At 34.3% G+C, this 15,391-nt stretch overlaps 1 protein-coding gene across 2 annotated transcripts in view; it reads right to left on the bottom strand.

Annotated features, from left to right (window-relative positions):
• Nucleotides 1-15,391, bottom strand: part of ODR4 (odr-4 GPCR localization factor homolog) — a 44,221-nt gene that overhangs the window by 21,708 nt on the left and 7,122 nt on the right. For both annotated transcript variants that reach the window (XR_004058669.1, XM_010365894.2), the window contains exons 4-11: nucleotides 12,615-12,710; nucleotides 10,504-10,610; nucleotides 9,413-9,449; nucleotides 8,187-8,327; nucleotides 7,241-7,336; nucleotides 5,028-5,096; nucleotides 844-972; nucleotides 234-324 (exon numbers count right to left, since the gene is read on the bottom strand). Coding sequence is in view for 1 of the 2 variants with exons in the window: in XM_010365894.2 (XP_010364196.1) it covers nucleotides 234-324; nucleotides 844-972; nucleotides 5,028-5,096; nucleotides 7,241-7,336; nucleotides 8,187-8,327; nucleotides 9,413-9,449; nucleotides 10,504-10,610; nucleotides 12,615-12,710 (766 nt within the window). In the remaining variant the exon portion in view is untranslated. The remainder of the gene's footprint in view (nucleotides 1-233; nucleotides 325-843; nucleotides 973-5,027; nucleotides 5,097-7,240; nucleotides 7,337-8,186; nucleotides 8,328-9,412; nucleotides 9,450-10,503; nucleotides 10,611-12,614; nucleotides 12,711-15,391) is intronic.

The following is a 15,391-nucleotide window of genomic DNA, read 5'->3' as shown; positions in this document are numbered from 1 at the left end:
ATGAGCCCTGACTGCACCACTGCACTCCAGCCTGGGCAACACAGTGAGACTCTGTCTCAAAAAAAAAATTTTCTGAGCAGCAACTGAAAAATGTTCATCCAATGATAAAAGATGATACACTGTTTGAAAACATAGATACGTAGCTATAAAAGATGATGTATTTGCTATATCTTGATATCTTATTACTATATCAGTCGAAGTTAGGCAAAAAAGTACTTATTTTATACTCATAACTTTTTTTTCTGGAATTTCATTCAAAAGCAGATCCTCAAATAGTATTTCACAACGATCAGCAACTGTGTTCAATATATCCCTCTTTACTGCCTACAGGGAAAAACACACAAAAACACAGTAAGAAATAAAATACTTTGGATTTACATTATTTAACTAACAAAAAAACATAATTTGCTTTCCAGTACAATCATGCCCACTAAATAACTGATACATCATTCAATGTTTTATTTCCACTTATTTAGCATACTTATTAACAAGTGTATAGTTTAATGACAAATTTGCCTAGACCATATCTAAATAATTAAAACCAAATAAATGAATAAAGTTTCACATCTAAAAAAATAATTGCAGTGTTCCAAATTAGATACTAATATGTACTGTGGAACACTTACTAAACTTGTATAGTCATCATTTTTAAAAAGGCACAAAATAGATCCTCTACATATGAAAATCTTGACACCAGTTATATGGTACATTTGAACTGCACAACAGGCCATTATCAGTTAAAATCAAATGAATAATTATAAAATATAAGATAAAAAAAGGTAAAATTTTAGGTTTTTGTTAATAGTCAACATGTTTTCATTCGCTAGTTATTCCTTTTTGTACCTGCACAGCATCTTTAACTTTGGGTTTACTGCTGTGGATATAAGCTCTGCATTTCACAGCACCCTTAAGGTTTACAGAACCGCTACATATCTGGACTGTGGCTGTGGATCTGTGGTCTGAATTCAGGAGCTGAAAGACAAAATCTCTTTAAGTTCTAATAGCCAACAATGATTAACTACAGGAAATATTTAAACATCATATTAGCAATTTTATGAAGACAGAAGAAAGTTTTGACTGAGCCAAGCATTTGAAATTATTTGCCGCAAATTATTTAAAGGTCTTCATATTTGTTTTTGTAAGTTATATATTATTTTCCAGGCATTTTGAAAGTATACTGAAATTAAACACAACTACATCTAAATTTTTCTAACATAACCATCTAAAATGGTTCAACATTCACTCAATATGTTCCTAAAAATATATTATTTGCAAATTACTCATATCAGTACTGTGATGATTAAAAGATGTACAAAGACATGATGTAGTAGATGTAAGTTGTGCAATGCAAAATAAGTTCAACAATAACAAAGTGGGATGTGAGAACTATGGTAAAACTATAAGCAATGCTCAGACACATATATTTACACACTTTCAACCAAAAGCTTTCATAGACTAAAAGTAATGCTATGCTCCACAGCAAAACTGAAACAAGTCAACTATGCCTGCTATCAGAAAATGGTATCAGTGGTTGTAAGCCGTCACTTTCACCTCACAGTCCCATCCTCTTCAGTCTAAGGAATGCCAGTGTTCTTGTTTGGTTTTCAGGTGTTTCACATGTATTTTCAACCTCATCATCTTAATAAGTGCCAAAAACAAGGATAGTATCAAAATAGTTAAAGTACTACAGGTTAAGTATCCCTAATCTGAAAATCCTGAATGCTCCAAGATCCAAAACTTATTGAGCACCAATGTGATGCTCAAAGGAAATGCTAATTAGAGCATATAAGATTTTAGATTTTTGGATTAGAGATGCTCAACTGGTATGTATTCTGCAAATATTACATAATCTAAAACAATCCCAAACCCAAAACACTTCTGGTCCCAAGAAATGTTTCAAACAAGGCACACTCAACCTGTAATAGAGGCCCATAATAATGGAAACAAAAAATCATGATTTAAAAAGATAATCAAAAAATAGAAATGGTAAAGAAGTAATTTATGTTCTAAAAACACTTGGAGTATAAGTCATTCAACAACAAAATCAATTCTGAAGAACAAGAGTCAAATCATACAACTTGTGAAAAGTGCTTTGTGCCTATGTGCTTATGCAATCAGGAATAAATGCGGAAAAATAATGAAGAGTAGAATATTTAAATGCATAGCTATCGAAAGAGCATTATTTGATGTCCAGTGTAATTCAGGCAATATCTAAGGTAATGTAAACCTTCTAGGTGTTGTTAAACAATTTAAACTCTAACATGGTCAAGGACTTGTTGATAAAAAATTAGCCACAGACCACACAGCTCCAAAGGTCCTGGGTCCATTCAGAAATGGCTATCATCAAACCAAGCAGCAGTGTGACCATGCTGATATGACATCTGGAATAAGCTTCCATATGACACATGTAGAGTTCACTGATACATCAAAAGGTGGGGTTGGAGGAGGAGTAACAGGCTTCCTCTATCTACTTCATAAATTTTTACTGTAGACAAAACTACTCTAAAAAGAATGCTCTATTTTACATATTTAACATATAACGTATATCTTTTTAACATATAACACATATATTAGCATATGTAAATATTTGTATGTGTGTGTATATACATCTATCTAGCTAGCTAGCTATTTATCTATCTATATTTAATTAGGGCACTGTTTTCCAAAATAGACTATTAAAGATGATACACACACATATTAAAGAAAAGAGGTATTTTTTGGTTGGTTGGTCGGTTTTGTTTTGTTTGAGGCAGGGTCTCATTCTGTCGTCCAGCCTAGAGTGCAGTGGTGCTATCACAGCTCACTGCAGCCTCAAGATCCTAGGCTCAATCGATCCTCCCACCTTCGCCTCCCGAGTAGCTGGGACTACAGGCGCACACCATCACCCCCAGTTAATTTTTGTATTTTTTGTAGAGACAGGGTTTCACTTGTTGCTCAGACTCATCTTGAACTCCTAGGCTCAAGCAATCACCCTGCCTAGGCCTCCCAAAGTGCTGGGATTACAGGCATGAGCTACCATGCTCAGCTAGGAAAAGTTTTAAAGAATATAAGGTCTGACTCATTCCTTTTAGGTGGAAATGTAAACCAGTTGGGGTCTACATATGTAAACTCCTCTTGATTACCTGGACTTAGGAATAACCTGGCTGGCAAACAGCCTTCAGGTAAAGGAACTTCTGTGATGCTAACATGGCATTTGAAAAAGAGAAGATTACCATTTTTATGGGAACCAAATGAAATCTTACACAAGTAAGGGCATTTGGGCTAGATCTTAATGTACTGATAGGATTTTGACAGTTTGGGTGACAGAGAAAAGAGCAAAGACATAACACATAGTTCAGGAAATACAAAGTTTTAAAGGTACAGCAAGAATACATCTAGAAAAAAAGAGGTAGAAAGAAAGAACAAAAAGGTATGTTGAGGCTATGAAGAACCCTGAGTTGGACTTCTCTAACTAGTCAGTACAGAACACTTAAGATATTTTGAGCAAGGAGAACAACATAATCAGTGTCTGGCCATTGTACAACCTCCATAAATACTTCTTGAAAAAAATTAATAACTGAACATAAACTATGATTCAGAAATGATCATCTGAGTGTATAAACAGGATACAGTAGATAAATGGAAAGTATTTCAAGAGATATACTAACAAAGGTAGAAGAGTTTTTAGAGAAACAATCAGTTTGGACAAGAATGTATAGATGAAAAGAGACCAGTTAAGGGTTATTTGTGCTAATTTAGGTAAAATAATACTGTTATAAGGCTAATAACAGCAGGACTGTATGAAAAATAAAAGAAAAGCTTAATACTACAAATAAGGAATCGATGAGACTTAACTGGGAGAAAAGTGGCAATAAGTACTGACTACTTATTGTATATTAATCACTTCAAAATTTCCAGTTAAGTGATCAGTGGAGTGACTGCCAAAAATATACTATATAATATTACTATAATAAATTATCTCATGAGATTATCTTCCACTCATCTCTCTATATTCCCACACTCTATAGATCTCCCAACTACAATTTTACACTATTAATAAAATAGTCTTAACCAAATTGTTTAATAAACCATGTAGTAAGCCTAACTAGTGAAGAGCACATAAGTAGAGGAATAGCCAGCCTCAAAACAAAGGACACTTCTAAAATCAAGACAAAGTAGAAAATCAAGACTAAAATACTTCTAAGGTATTGAAAAATGAAATTGAGAACTCACACTGAGTGGCATAAGTCCAAAGACAATTTACTAATGCTCTATTGCTACACACAGAAAAAGAAGAAACTAAAATATCCTCAAATGCCAAATTGCTTTTAATTCTATTCTAGTCAGTTCAAAAAAAGACAAGTCCTGAGAGTATTTCCGTTTCAAAATTCAGTATAATATTGAAATAAAGTTTCCTACAAACACGCGTGTGCTATTTTATACCCTGGTCTGTTCTTTAGGATAATTTCAAGTAGGATTAAAATCAAAGGCATGTATATTTTTAGGAGTAATTAGTGGCTTTAACTTTTTATTCTTCAAGATATCCAACTTTTAAATTTTCGAGAACATGGGTAAATTAATGCAACCATACAGAAATATACAACTTGCTAATTAATACTTTGTGATTTTTATCAAATAAAGGGGTATAAATCTAATAAATCTACTTCAAATTAAGCATATGACAACTCTTTGCACCTCTGTGTACACATCTTTTACTTTTAAGTTGTTAAAATTGCAACTTTAACTATAAAAGCTACAACCCAAAATATTTACACACATGCATACATATCACGTATGTATGTATATGTACATATTTTTTTCAACTGCTATTGATGTTAAAATTTTAATATCCTTGAGGCAAAAAACCCAAACAAACAGGTTTTATTAAAATGACGTTTCTTGGGAATAACCTTCCTATAACCAGCCATTTCATAGTCTCTTACAGCTCTAAAATCCTTTTATTCTCTAATGAGAAACATAAAAACAGAAAGTTTCATTATGGTTATTCTAATAAATATTTTAAATAAACGGTATTTTAAAATATTTACCAATTGCGTTAGCACTCTGACATCAAAAGAATGACTAGTTGCTTGAGTATTTCCTCTAGAAGATTTTTTCTGAAAAAACACAAAAGTTAAAAAGCCAAATTGTTAAGACTGTAGCATATAAAAGACAACTTAGAAACTATTGTAGATGTACTAAGTAACTTAGAAAAAAACAAGTCTTTTAATTATTTTAATTTAGTTTGTTATATAGATATTACTTTATGTATTCTGGATCAATGTGCACTCTTTAAAACAATTAATTCCATACTTTCATTCCTCTAAAGCAACAACTGGCAAACCATTGCCTGTGGGCAAATACCCACATTGCTACCTGTCTTTGTAAATAAAGTTTTTTACTGGTATGCAACCAGGATCATTCACCTATGTATATCTCCTGTAGCTGCTTTCAGGCTACACAGTAGAGATAAAAATACAGACTGTGAAATCTAAATACGTAGTATTTTTCTCTTCATAAAGTTTGCTGATCCCTGCTTTAAAAAGGGAGGGATCACAGAAGTTCTGCTTCCTTCAGGTCAAAGCTATTTTAGAAGCCAATATAGACCTCTCTTATAAAATGGCCATAGCTTTTGAACTGCCATGAGGGCAGAACAACATGTGGCCTTTGGTTGCAATTTGGAAATTAGATGAAATTCAGATGACACTCCCATAAGTTTAGGGATTCCAATTACATCATTTTCTCTTTTTTTCTTGGACTTACTTATTTTTTAACTTTTAAGTTCATGAGTACAAGTGCAGGTTTGTTACATAGGTAAATTTGTGTCATAGGGGTTTGATATACAGATTATTTCATCACCCAGGTATTAAACCTAGTACCCATTAGTTATTTTTCCTGATTTTCTCCTTCTCCCTCCTCCCACCCTCTACCTTCCAATAGGCTCCACTGTGTGTTTTTCCCCTCTATGTGTTCATGTGTTTTCATCGTTTCACTCCCACTTATAAGTCAGAACATACGGTATTTGGTTTTCTGTTCCTCTGCTAGTTTTCTTTTTTTCCTTTTCTTTTATTTTGAAATGGAGTCTCACTCTGTAGCCCAAGGCTGGAGTGCAGTGGCACGATCTCGGCTCAATGCAACCTCCACCTCCCAGGTTCAAGCGATTCTTCTGTTTCAGCCTTTCGAGTAGCTGCGATTACAGGCAGCTGCCACCACACCCGGCTAACTTTTGTACTTTTAGTAGAGAAAGGGTTTCACCATGCTGACCAGGCTGGTCTTGAACTCCTGACCTCAAGTAATCCACCCACCTCAGCCCCCCAAAGTGCTGGGATTACAGGTGTGAGCCACCACGCCTCACCCCTGCCTCCCAAGTAGCTGCGATTACAGGCAACTGTCACCAATGCCCAGCTAACTTTTGTATTTTTAATAGAGACAGAGCTTTACTATGTTGACCAGGCTAGTCTCAAACTCCTGACCTCAAGTGATCCACTCACCTCAGCCCCCCAAAGTGCTGGGATTACAGACGTGAGCCACCACGCCTGGCCCCTGCATTAGTTTTCTAAGGATAATGGCCTCCATCTCCACTCATGTTCCTGCAAAGGACATGATCTTGTTCTTTTTTTACAGTTGCATAGTATTCCATGGTGTATACGTACCACATTTCCATTATCCAGTCTATCATTGATGGGCATTTAGGTTGATTCCATGTCTTTGCTATTGTGAATAGTGCTGCAATGAACGTAATGCATTTTATATCCCTTTGGGTGTACAGCCAGTAATAGGATTGCTGGATCAAATGGTATCCTTGTTTTTAGGTCTTTGAGGAATCACCACACTGCCTTCCACAATGGTTGAACTTATTTATATTCCCACCAACAGTGTGTAAGCATTCCTTTTTCTCTGCAGCCTCACCAGCATCTGTTATTTTTTGATTTTTTAATAACAGCCATTCTGACTGGTGTGAGATGGTATCTCACTGTGGTTTTCATTTGCATTTCTCTAATGATCAGTAATGCTGAGCTCTTTTTCATATGATTCTTGGCTGCATGTATGTCTTCTTTTGAAAAGTGTCTGTTCATGTCCTCTGCCTACTTTTTAATGGGGTTGTTGTTCTAAGAAAAACATTTGCCCTTTATTTTAAAAGAAATTATAAATGAGAGGTAGATGAAGTCAGTTTTCTTGTAGGCAAGGACTAAAAATAAGTCATCTTTTATTTTTCCTTAAGCATTAACACTTTAATAAGATGATTTTCCTCTTAACTCACCTGTCCTTCTAATAGGTCACAATCTTCATCTTTAACTTGTCCATTAATCAAATAAACACCATTTTCTATTTCCTTGGCCCAGCGTGTAAGTCCATTCTTAAGAGAAACACAACATGGAAATCTTTCAGATATAATGTTATCTCAATTAAACTTCCTATAATCTACTTTTTTCACCTAATAAACTGAAATATTAAAATCCCTAAGTCTCATTAATGCAGCATTTAAATCTAGTTTCACAAATTAAAAAAAAATTATACCCCCCCAATTCTTGGTATCTTATCATATTTAATAATATAGTTTTTTTCTTATCTTTATCCCAGAATAACATTTATGTCACAGACTCGGGAGGTTAAGTACATGACCAGTTAAATAAAATTTAACGCCCATTACCTTAAAAAAAAAAAAGCGAGAAAAAAACCTCAAATAATATGTCTAAGTAATTTTTTTAAAAAAAGCTCCATTTGACATCTTCAATGAGAAAAATGAAGAAAAATAAGATAAAAAGAAAAGAATGGTATAGAAATACAAAAAAGAACTGGAAAAAGACAAAAAATCTAAGTACCAAGAGAAAGCTGAAAGTCCAAACACTATAACTTCGTACATTAATTACATTTTACATATGTTAATTAATGAATACTGGTGTATTTAGTTTAATGACAAAGCACATAATAATACTTAACTGGCACATAATAAATACTAGTGTATTTAGTTCAATAACTAAATTATTAGTTATTATTAAACTGAATACACTAGTATGACATTGTTCCACTTCTAAAAATTTCTAAAAATTTCTAATTTGGCTGCGGGTATAGTTACTCACTCATATAACATTATTATAAACAGAATGCAATATTTGAGGATTGTAAAATGAATGACACATGCAAGCAAAATAAAAGCAGATTGTTCACTTAGCAATCACTAAAGAAAATTCATTTTACCCTGATACCTTTGTATTTTTCTCCAGAGTATAGCTGACAGAAGTAGCAGAAAGTGGGATATGAATATTAATGTGAACTGTACACTCTAAAGAAAGCCATGAGGATGATAATCCACTTTGATACTTCCAATCTGCTGGTCTTGCTGAACTCTAGCAGTGGAAAAGAGAGAAAAATAACTATGATGTGGTCTAGATAAAATACATGGATCAACAAAACATCATTAAGTATACAACCTAAATAACGCATACAAGCTGATATCTAACACATATGGCTAAACCCTCGATCAAAAGACTACAGGTTGAACTAAATACAAAATAAAGCATGTGTTAAGTTTAGTACTCTTCAAACTTGGCATCCTTGGCATCACTTCTCCTCCCAATGGTAGGCAGAAAAAGAATCAGAAATTTCCATGTTTAGAATTCTGAAAGGTCCTTTGATCCTCTAGCTTCAACAGTATCCATATTGAAGATTCTGATGTGAAGCAAATAATCACTGAGCAACTCCTAGGTGTCAGGCATTCTCCTTCTGTCCCATCCTTGCTAATGACACTGCAAAGTTACTTTTTCACAACCCTTTTAGATGCATTAGCAAAGTGCTAGTCTGGGTTTTGCTGAACACACATAGCTTGTTTAGTAGGCATTGCAGCTACCAAAGTCCTCAGTCACTTTTATTACCAGCCTCTCAAATATAAAACTAAATACACAAACAAGGTAGGAGAAGATTAACAAAGATATTTTAACAATTTTTTTAAAAGTTGGCTGGGCGTGGTGGCTCAAGCCTGTAATCCCAGCACTTTGGGAGGCCAAGGCAGGCAGATCACTTGAGCCCAGAAGTTCAAGACAAGCATGAGTAACATGGCAAAACCCTATCTCTATCAAAAACAAAAAAACAAAACAAAAATAATTAGCCAGGTGCAGTGGTGCACATTTGTAGTCTCAGCTACTCAGAAGGCTGAGGTGGGAGTATCCCTCGAGCCCAAGAGGTGGAGGATGCAGTGAGCCATGACTGCACCACTGCACTCTAGTTTGGGCAACAGAGTGAGACCCTGTCACACACAAAAATGTTTTCCTTACCTGTAATAAAATTAATCATAGTTCCAAGTAAAAACTACAGTTAGCTGTAGACATCAGTAGGAAGTGATGGCAATGGAAATTATTAAAACTAAATATAAAGCTGAATTTTGATTGAAAATACTTTGTGACACAGAACAATCTTTAAATAGTAAATTTCTTACCTTTGGATCATGGATATCATAAGTTCGACAAAATATTCTTCACTAATTAAGGAAAGAAATAATCAAAAAAGGCATTATTGATAACTAAAAGAATATAAACCATCAAAAAATAAACTAAAAAATGCACATCCAAAAGTTCTTACAAAATCATAACTTTAAAGATATGCGTACATATATGTATATATGTGTGTATGTGTATACATATATGTGTATATATAGTCATACATGTAAACTGCTGTCACTATAGTACTTGAGATGCTTGAAAAATAATTTCCTACCTTTTATGAATCCTGCTAATTGCAATAAATAGAATCAAAGCACTTGTGAAATTCTGCTTAAATACACATTCTCCATAAAAAAAAAGTAGCACTGTTTTATATGAGGTCAAACCTGAGACTATTTATTGGATTAAAGGGCTTGTACATGAAACTTTGTAGTTAAATACTAAAGATTTAAAAAGAAAAAAAAAAAAAAAAAAAGCCCTGCTTCTGCAAGAATGGTCACTTTTAAAATTCTGTCTTTGGAAGTCCATCAATAGTGTCACTCCTTCGGTGAGGCTGACCCTTGCTTGGGAGGTACCCTTGCCCTGGCAAAGTGTAGACAAGAGAAGGTAAGGAGGCCCTGTAACTGGCTTTTAGTGTCATTTCATCTTAGCCAAAGATATAAGAATTTCTCGGATATCCTATACTATCCAGCTCTGTGCACCTGTGCTTTGAATTGTACATCATTATCTATCGAAACTGGAGGTGAAACTTTAACATAATAAAAACATTACTTTGCCTAAGTCATGAGTTAGGCATTTATCTCTGTAGAGAACCTACTGCGCTTGGATGTACAGGGGCAGATAGGTAAAAAATTCAAAATCCTGAGTCTTTCATATTTCAGATCTCAAGCTTTTTATGACCTTGGGACATGATTAACAACCATTATTGCTATTATTATTACTGGCAGCTCTAATTCCATGTTATTTACAGAAAAATCTTACAAAACTATGCCTACTTTTTAAATGATTATTTAAATAGCAAAAAAACCTTGCAAGAATATTATTTTGGTACTTTGTACTTTTAAACCATAAACTGAACAAAAGATACTTTTTTGTAGAAGCACAAATGTGAAGTGTCACTCGTTCTGAGACCTCCTCCTCTGTGAAATTCCACAATCTCTTTCTATTTATAGACTTTTCCACAGCAAACATTAGCTGAAAGAGAAAAATACACATCAATTAAATGCAAAATGAAAAAAAAAGAGTGTTGAAATAGGCAATTATAATGTCCCCAACTCTCATCTAGCTTTAAAATTTCATGATTCTTTATTTACTGGAGAAGGGGTCTCATTATGTTGCTCAAGTTGGCCTTCGACACCCGGGCTCAAGCGATTCTCTCACCTCAGCTTCCCACGTAGCTGAGACTACAGGTGTGTGCCACCATTAATGTTTCTTTTCTTCAAATTAAAGACTGGAGCTAATTACTAACCTTTTTGAGTTCCTTTTAGGAAATTACAAAAAAATTGGGCTTTAAATAAAAAAATGTAATTCACTGTCATTAGTGATTGACTGGACACGAACAATTAATTTGGGGCAACCAGAATTTACAGAAACTATAGAACAGAGACTTTATTTTCATTAGAATGAGAAATGACAAGTGATTTTAACTAAAGAAATCAAGCATGTCATTAACATTTCTTGTTTAAATGTCACACAAGACTTAAGGCAATATATAACAACATATAAAATATAGTAATAACAAATTAAAAGTTAAAGTAGAATAGTGAGATAAATTTGTGTCAGAAATAAGAATTATAAAAATGCATACTTTTGATATAAGGGGTGGTAACACATTTCGCTCTAAGCTTTCTAACAATAATACGCAGAGAGAAATCTAATCTGTAACCTAATTCACATGGTCTGTAAGCTGAAGACAAACAATAATCAGAGGAGGCACAACTTTCTTCATAACGTAAAAAGAAATTTCTTCCGGAAACCCAATATTAATGTAACATGATGAATAAAGTTCTTAACAACAACGGGTGACACTGACAAGTTTTATAAGGCTGTTTCTTACAGTGTTGGTCAATGTAAGCCAATGGAAACAATTAGATAATTGAAACTCAGTAATTTTAGAGATAAGCATTTCTAAAATTTTATATACTTTTTAGGAACAAAAGATACAAAAGCAAGGAAAGTGGGCCTGGCTATATCTCTCTAGCATTGGGCCCACATTCAACTCACTCAATTCAGCACCAGCCACAAAAAGGTGCACAATCAATGCTATTAATATTAAATACACATAGATTTAGGTTAAATTTCAAAATGTCAAAGGGAATGAACAATTGTGAACAAGGTAAATTTATTTAAGATGGAAAAATTGGCAGAGGGTCAAACAATTTAGCAGGGAGGAGAATATCTCCATTTTCTTCCCTTACTCCCTTAGGTGCAAATATCAGAGGCTTGAGGCTGGGACATCTGACAGGACAGGTTACAAGACTGAAAAACTCTGTAACATCTGAAGTTCTCAGCTGCACACTTTTTGTGGGATACTGGTGGGGTTGGGTTTTATATGTCTCAAGATTAAAAGGTCCCCCCTCTTTTGGGGTATGAAATACGCTTCAAAAAGTTCATGTGGATCCTGAATGCTAAAAGGGCTGGCTACATGGAGTTTACCTTAGGTTTGGGTTTAAGGGAAAACAGTTTGTGTACCTTCATTACTTTTACACTACATACCATATTCTCTGGTGCAGTAATTAAGCAAAAAACATAGGAGATTCCTGATAGATACTGTGTCCAGGAATAACCTGATTCTTTATGTTTTACTCTCGGGATCCAGGGAGAATTGAAAAGAAGGTAAAGAATTTCAGCACCTATTAATTTCATGTTACAATAATCACTAGGTACTAAATGGAAGGTGTGACAGAATACTGTTATTGTACAAGAAAAACTGGTAAAGCATTATAACTTGTTTCCTAATAGTCAGAATTATCTCTAAAATAAAGACTATTTTAAAATATGTAGTTTTTTAAAACATAAACAGTTTTTACACTCAAGATATCCAAGCAATTGAGTGAAAAAAGCTTTTTCAATGTAACCCCAGCAAAAAGAATTATGGAAAACAAATTTAAATATGCCTAGAATCATTATATATACTCATAATCAATAAAAATAACATATAACTGATTTCATTAAGAATTTTCAATATATCAAACTTACTCTACGCAGGGCATTCTGAAAATCATTTGCCAGTTCTAAAGTAGTAATAATAAATACTCCAAGAACTAAAAGTCCCCCTGGTAGCATTCTGGATACCTACAAATAGAAATATAGTATTAGCTAACAAAAGCATTTGGCATTACACGCAATCCTTTCCGTTTGAGAAACTGTCTTCTTAGAGTGTCCTTAGCTTTTCACCTTAAAACTACTTTATAAATAAAACGATCCGATAACAACATCCTTTAGCTACATCAATAAATAAACCCCTTTCTCAGGAGATCAAAGACTGAAATATTTTTTCAATGGTGTCCCACAATCAGCTAAATAAAATTAAGTTTTATTTTAGATTGATATTTCAGACTTTCTAGAATTTGGTCAATCTGATGTTTATACCCTCATTTGACACTACTTTTCCCCAAGTAATTCAAATATTTGTCAAAAACTACTTGAAAAGCAGTGTCAAATGAGCTATAAACTGTTTCCCATATACATCCTAGGCTTTCTAACTCTATGTCTTTACTCACAGTGCTCCCTAGGCCAAAACTGACTTTCTCTTATATTTCTACGTGTCTCAACTCTACAGGATACTTCAAAGGCAGCTTGAGGAAGCTCCTTCTCTGATCCTTTGATATCTGAACTCCCACAGGGCTTCGGTGTAGTTTTCCCAAGGATGTTATCACATAGCCTTATATTATAGTTATCTGTGAACCCTACTAGTTGGTCAGGGAGCTCCTTAAGGGAATAAGTAATTCTACCCTTGTATCCCTATTTTTAGCAGCATACTAGATCTGGAATTTGAACAGAGGGAGTCTGACTTGAAAATCCATTATTTTCTATTGCATAGATTAACCTCAAATTTTTAAGCCCATTTACTGATATTGGGCATTTATGTTATATCTAATTTTACCTTAAAATAATATAGATTAAAAATCCTAGTACGTCTTTCTGCATTCATAGAATTATTTGTTTAGGACAAATCCCTTGAGATGGACAACTGGTTTAAGAAGTTATACATATTTTCAAGGTTTTTGATACATACTACCATGATATCTCCATATTTGTATTTCCCTTCACATGATTGTGGCTAGTTCTTAATACCACATGGATTTTTTTCTATCATCTACACTCAGAGATTAGAGTGCTTTGGTTATCCCCTTTTCATTAGTTAATGTATAAGCAATTGATCAGAGTAGAGTCTTAGAAAATTAGATACCATGCTCTAATCCTTAATCTACTTGCATTATGTCTGCTGGTGGTTTCCTCTAATTCAATAAATTCCATTTACTATAGTAGCACAATCTGACAAAGTTTTCATATTTAGCATAGGGAGCCTGCTATCTTTTCAAGCTCACCAATACAAAAAATTAACCATTTTTTAGGAGATGGAGGTGACAGCAAGAAAGGGGAAAAAGTAAAATCAACCTTTTCTTTCTAGAGGTAAATGGTTAAGCTAATTTACTATATAAATTCATTAATACTCTGTGTGTGTGTGTGTGTGTGTGTGTGTGTGTCATACACAATTTTATGAGAGACTAAAAGCAAAATTAGAGTAGAAAGTTATTTATAAACCATTGGGAATTTAACTTTACAATACTTAATATTTTTTTAGAAGATAGTTGCCATGTTTGTCCCCTTGAAACATTATGTTGAAATGTGAACCCAAGTGGGGTCTAATGGAAGCTGTTTGGGTCATGGGGCAGATTCCTCATTAATGGCTTTGTTACATCCTCACACCGACGAACGAGTTCTCGCTATATTTGTTCCTAGGAGAGCTGGTTGTTTTAAAAAAAAAAAAAAAAAAAAGCCTGGCACCTCCCAACCCCTTGCTTCCTCTCTGGCCACGTGATCTTTACACACCAGCTCCAATTTGCCTTCTGACATGAACAGAAGCAGCCTGAGGCTTTCACCAGATGCTCAATCTTGCAGCCAGCAGAATCATGAGCCAAAAAGGCCTTTTTCTTTATAAATTACTCAGTCTTAGGTATTCCTTAATAGCAACACAAACGGACTAAAACAATAATAATTAAAATATTGAATTTCTTTGTTTTTGTTTTGTTTTGTTTGTTTTGTTTTGTTTGGTTTTTTGAGACAGACTCTTGCTTTGTCACTCTGGCTGGAGTACACTGGCGCGATCTTGACTCACTGCAACCTCTGCCTCCCGGGTTCAAGCAATTCTCCTGCCTGAGCCTCCCAAGTAGCTGGGATTATAGGCACCTGCCACCACACCTGGCTAATTTTTCATATTTTTAATAGAGATGGGGTTTCGCCATGTTGGCCAGGCCGGTCTCAAACTCCTGACCTCAGGTGATCCACCCGCCTTGGCCTCCCAAAGTGCTGGGATTACAGGCAGAATTTTTTTTGTATATAACTACACACTGCCCCATAATCACAAACACATACACAGATACAGATATATGTCCATGTATATATTTATATACACATATACAGAAACACGTTTGAGTTTAAAAGATTTAAAGTTGATTGGAAAAGAAAATAATTCTTTTATTTCTTAAAGAAAATTCTTTTTCTTCAAAAAAACAAAAACCCAAAAACGTAGAATGGGCAGGTTTGTCACATAGGTATACGTGTGCTATGGTGGCTTGCTGTACCTATTGACTTGTCCTCTAAGTTCCCTCCCGTCACCCCCAACCCCAGAAAAGGAAATAATTCTATTTTTAGCTTATTCTAACATTATGTATTTGATGATACATAATTCATTCAATAAATACTTGTAAGTGAATTTAGTCATTATTCCCACTCACTCACCCCAAATCTGT

Source organism: Rhinopithecus roxellana, chromosome 8 (assembly GCF_007565055.1).
Source record: "Rhinopithecus roxellana isolate Shanxi Qingling chromosome 8, ASM756505v1, whole genome shotgun sequence".
NCBI lineage: Eukaryota > Metazoa > Chordata > Mammalia > Primates > Cercopithecidae > Rhinopithecus > Rhinopithecus roxellana.
Note: the sequence above shows the minus strand (reverse complement) of the source record. Positions and strands in the feature narration are given on the sequence as shown.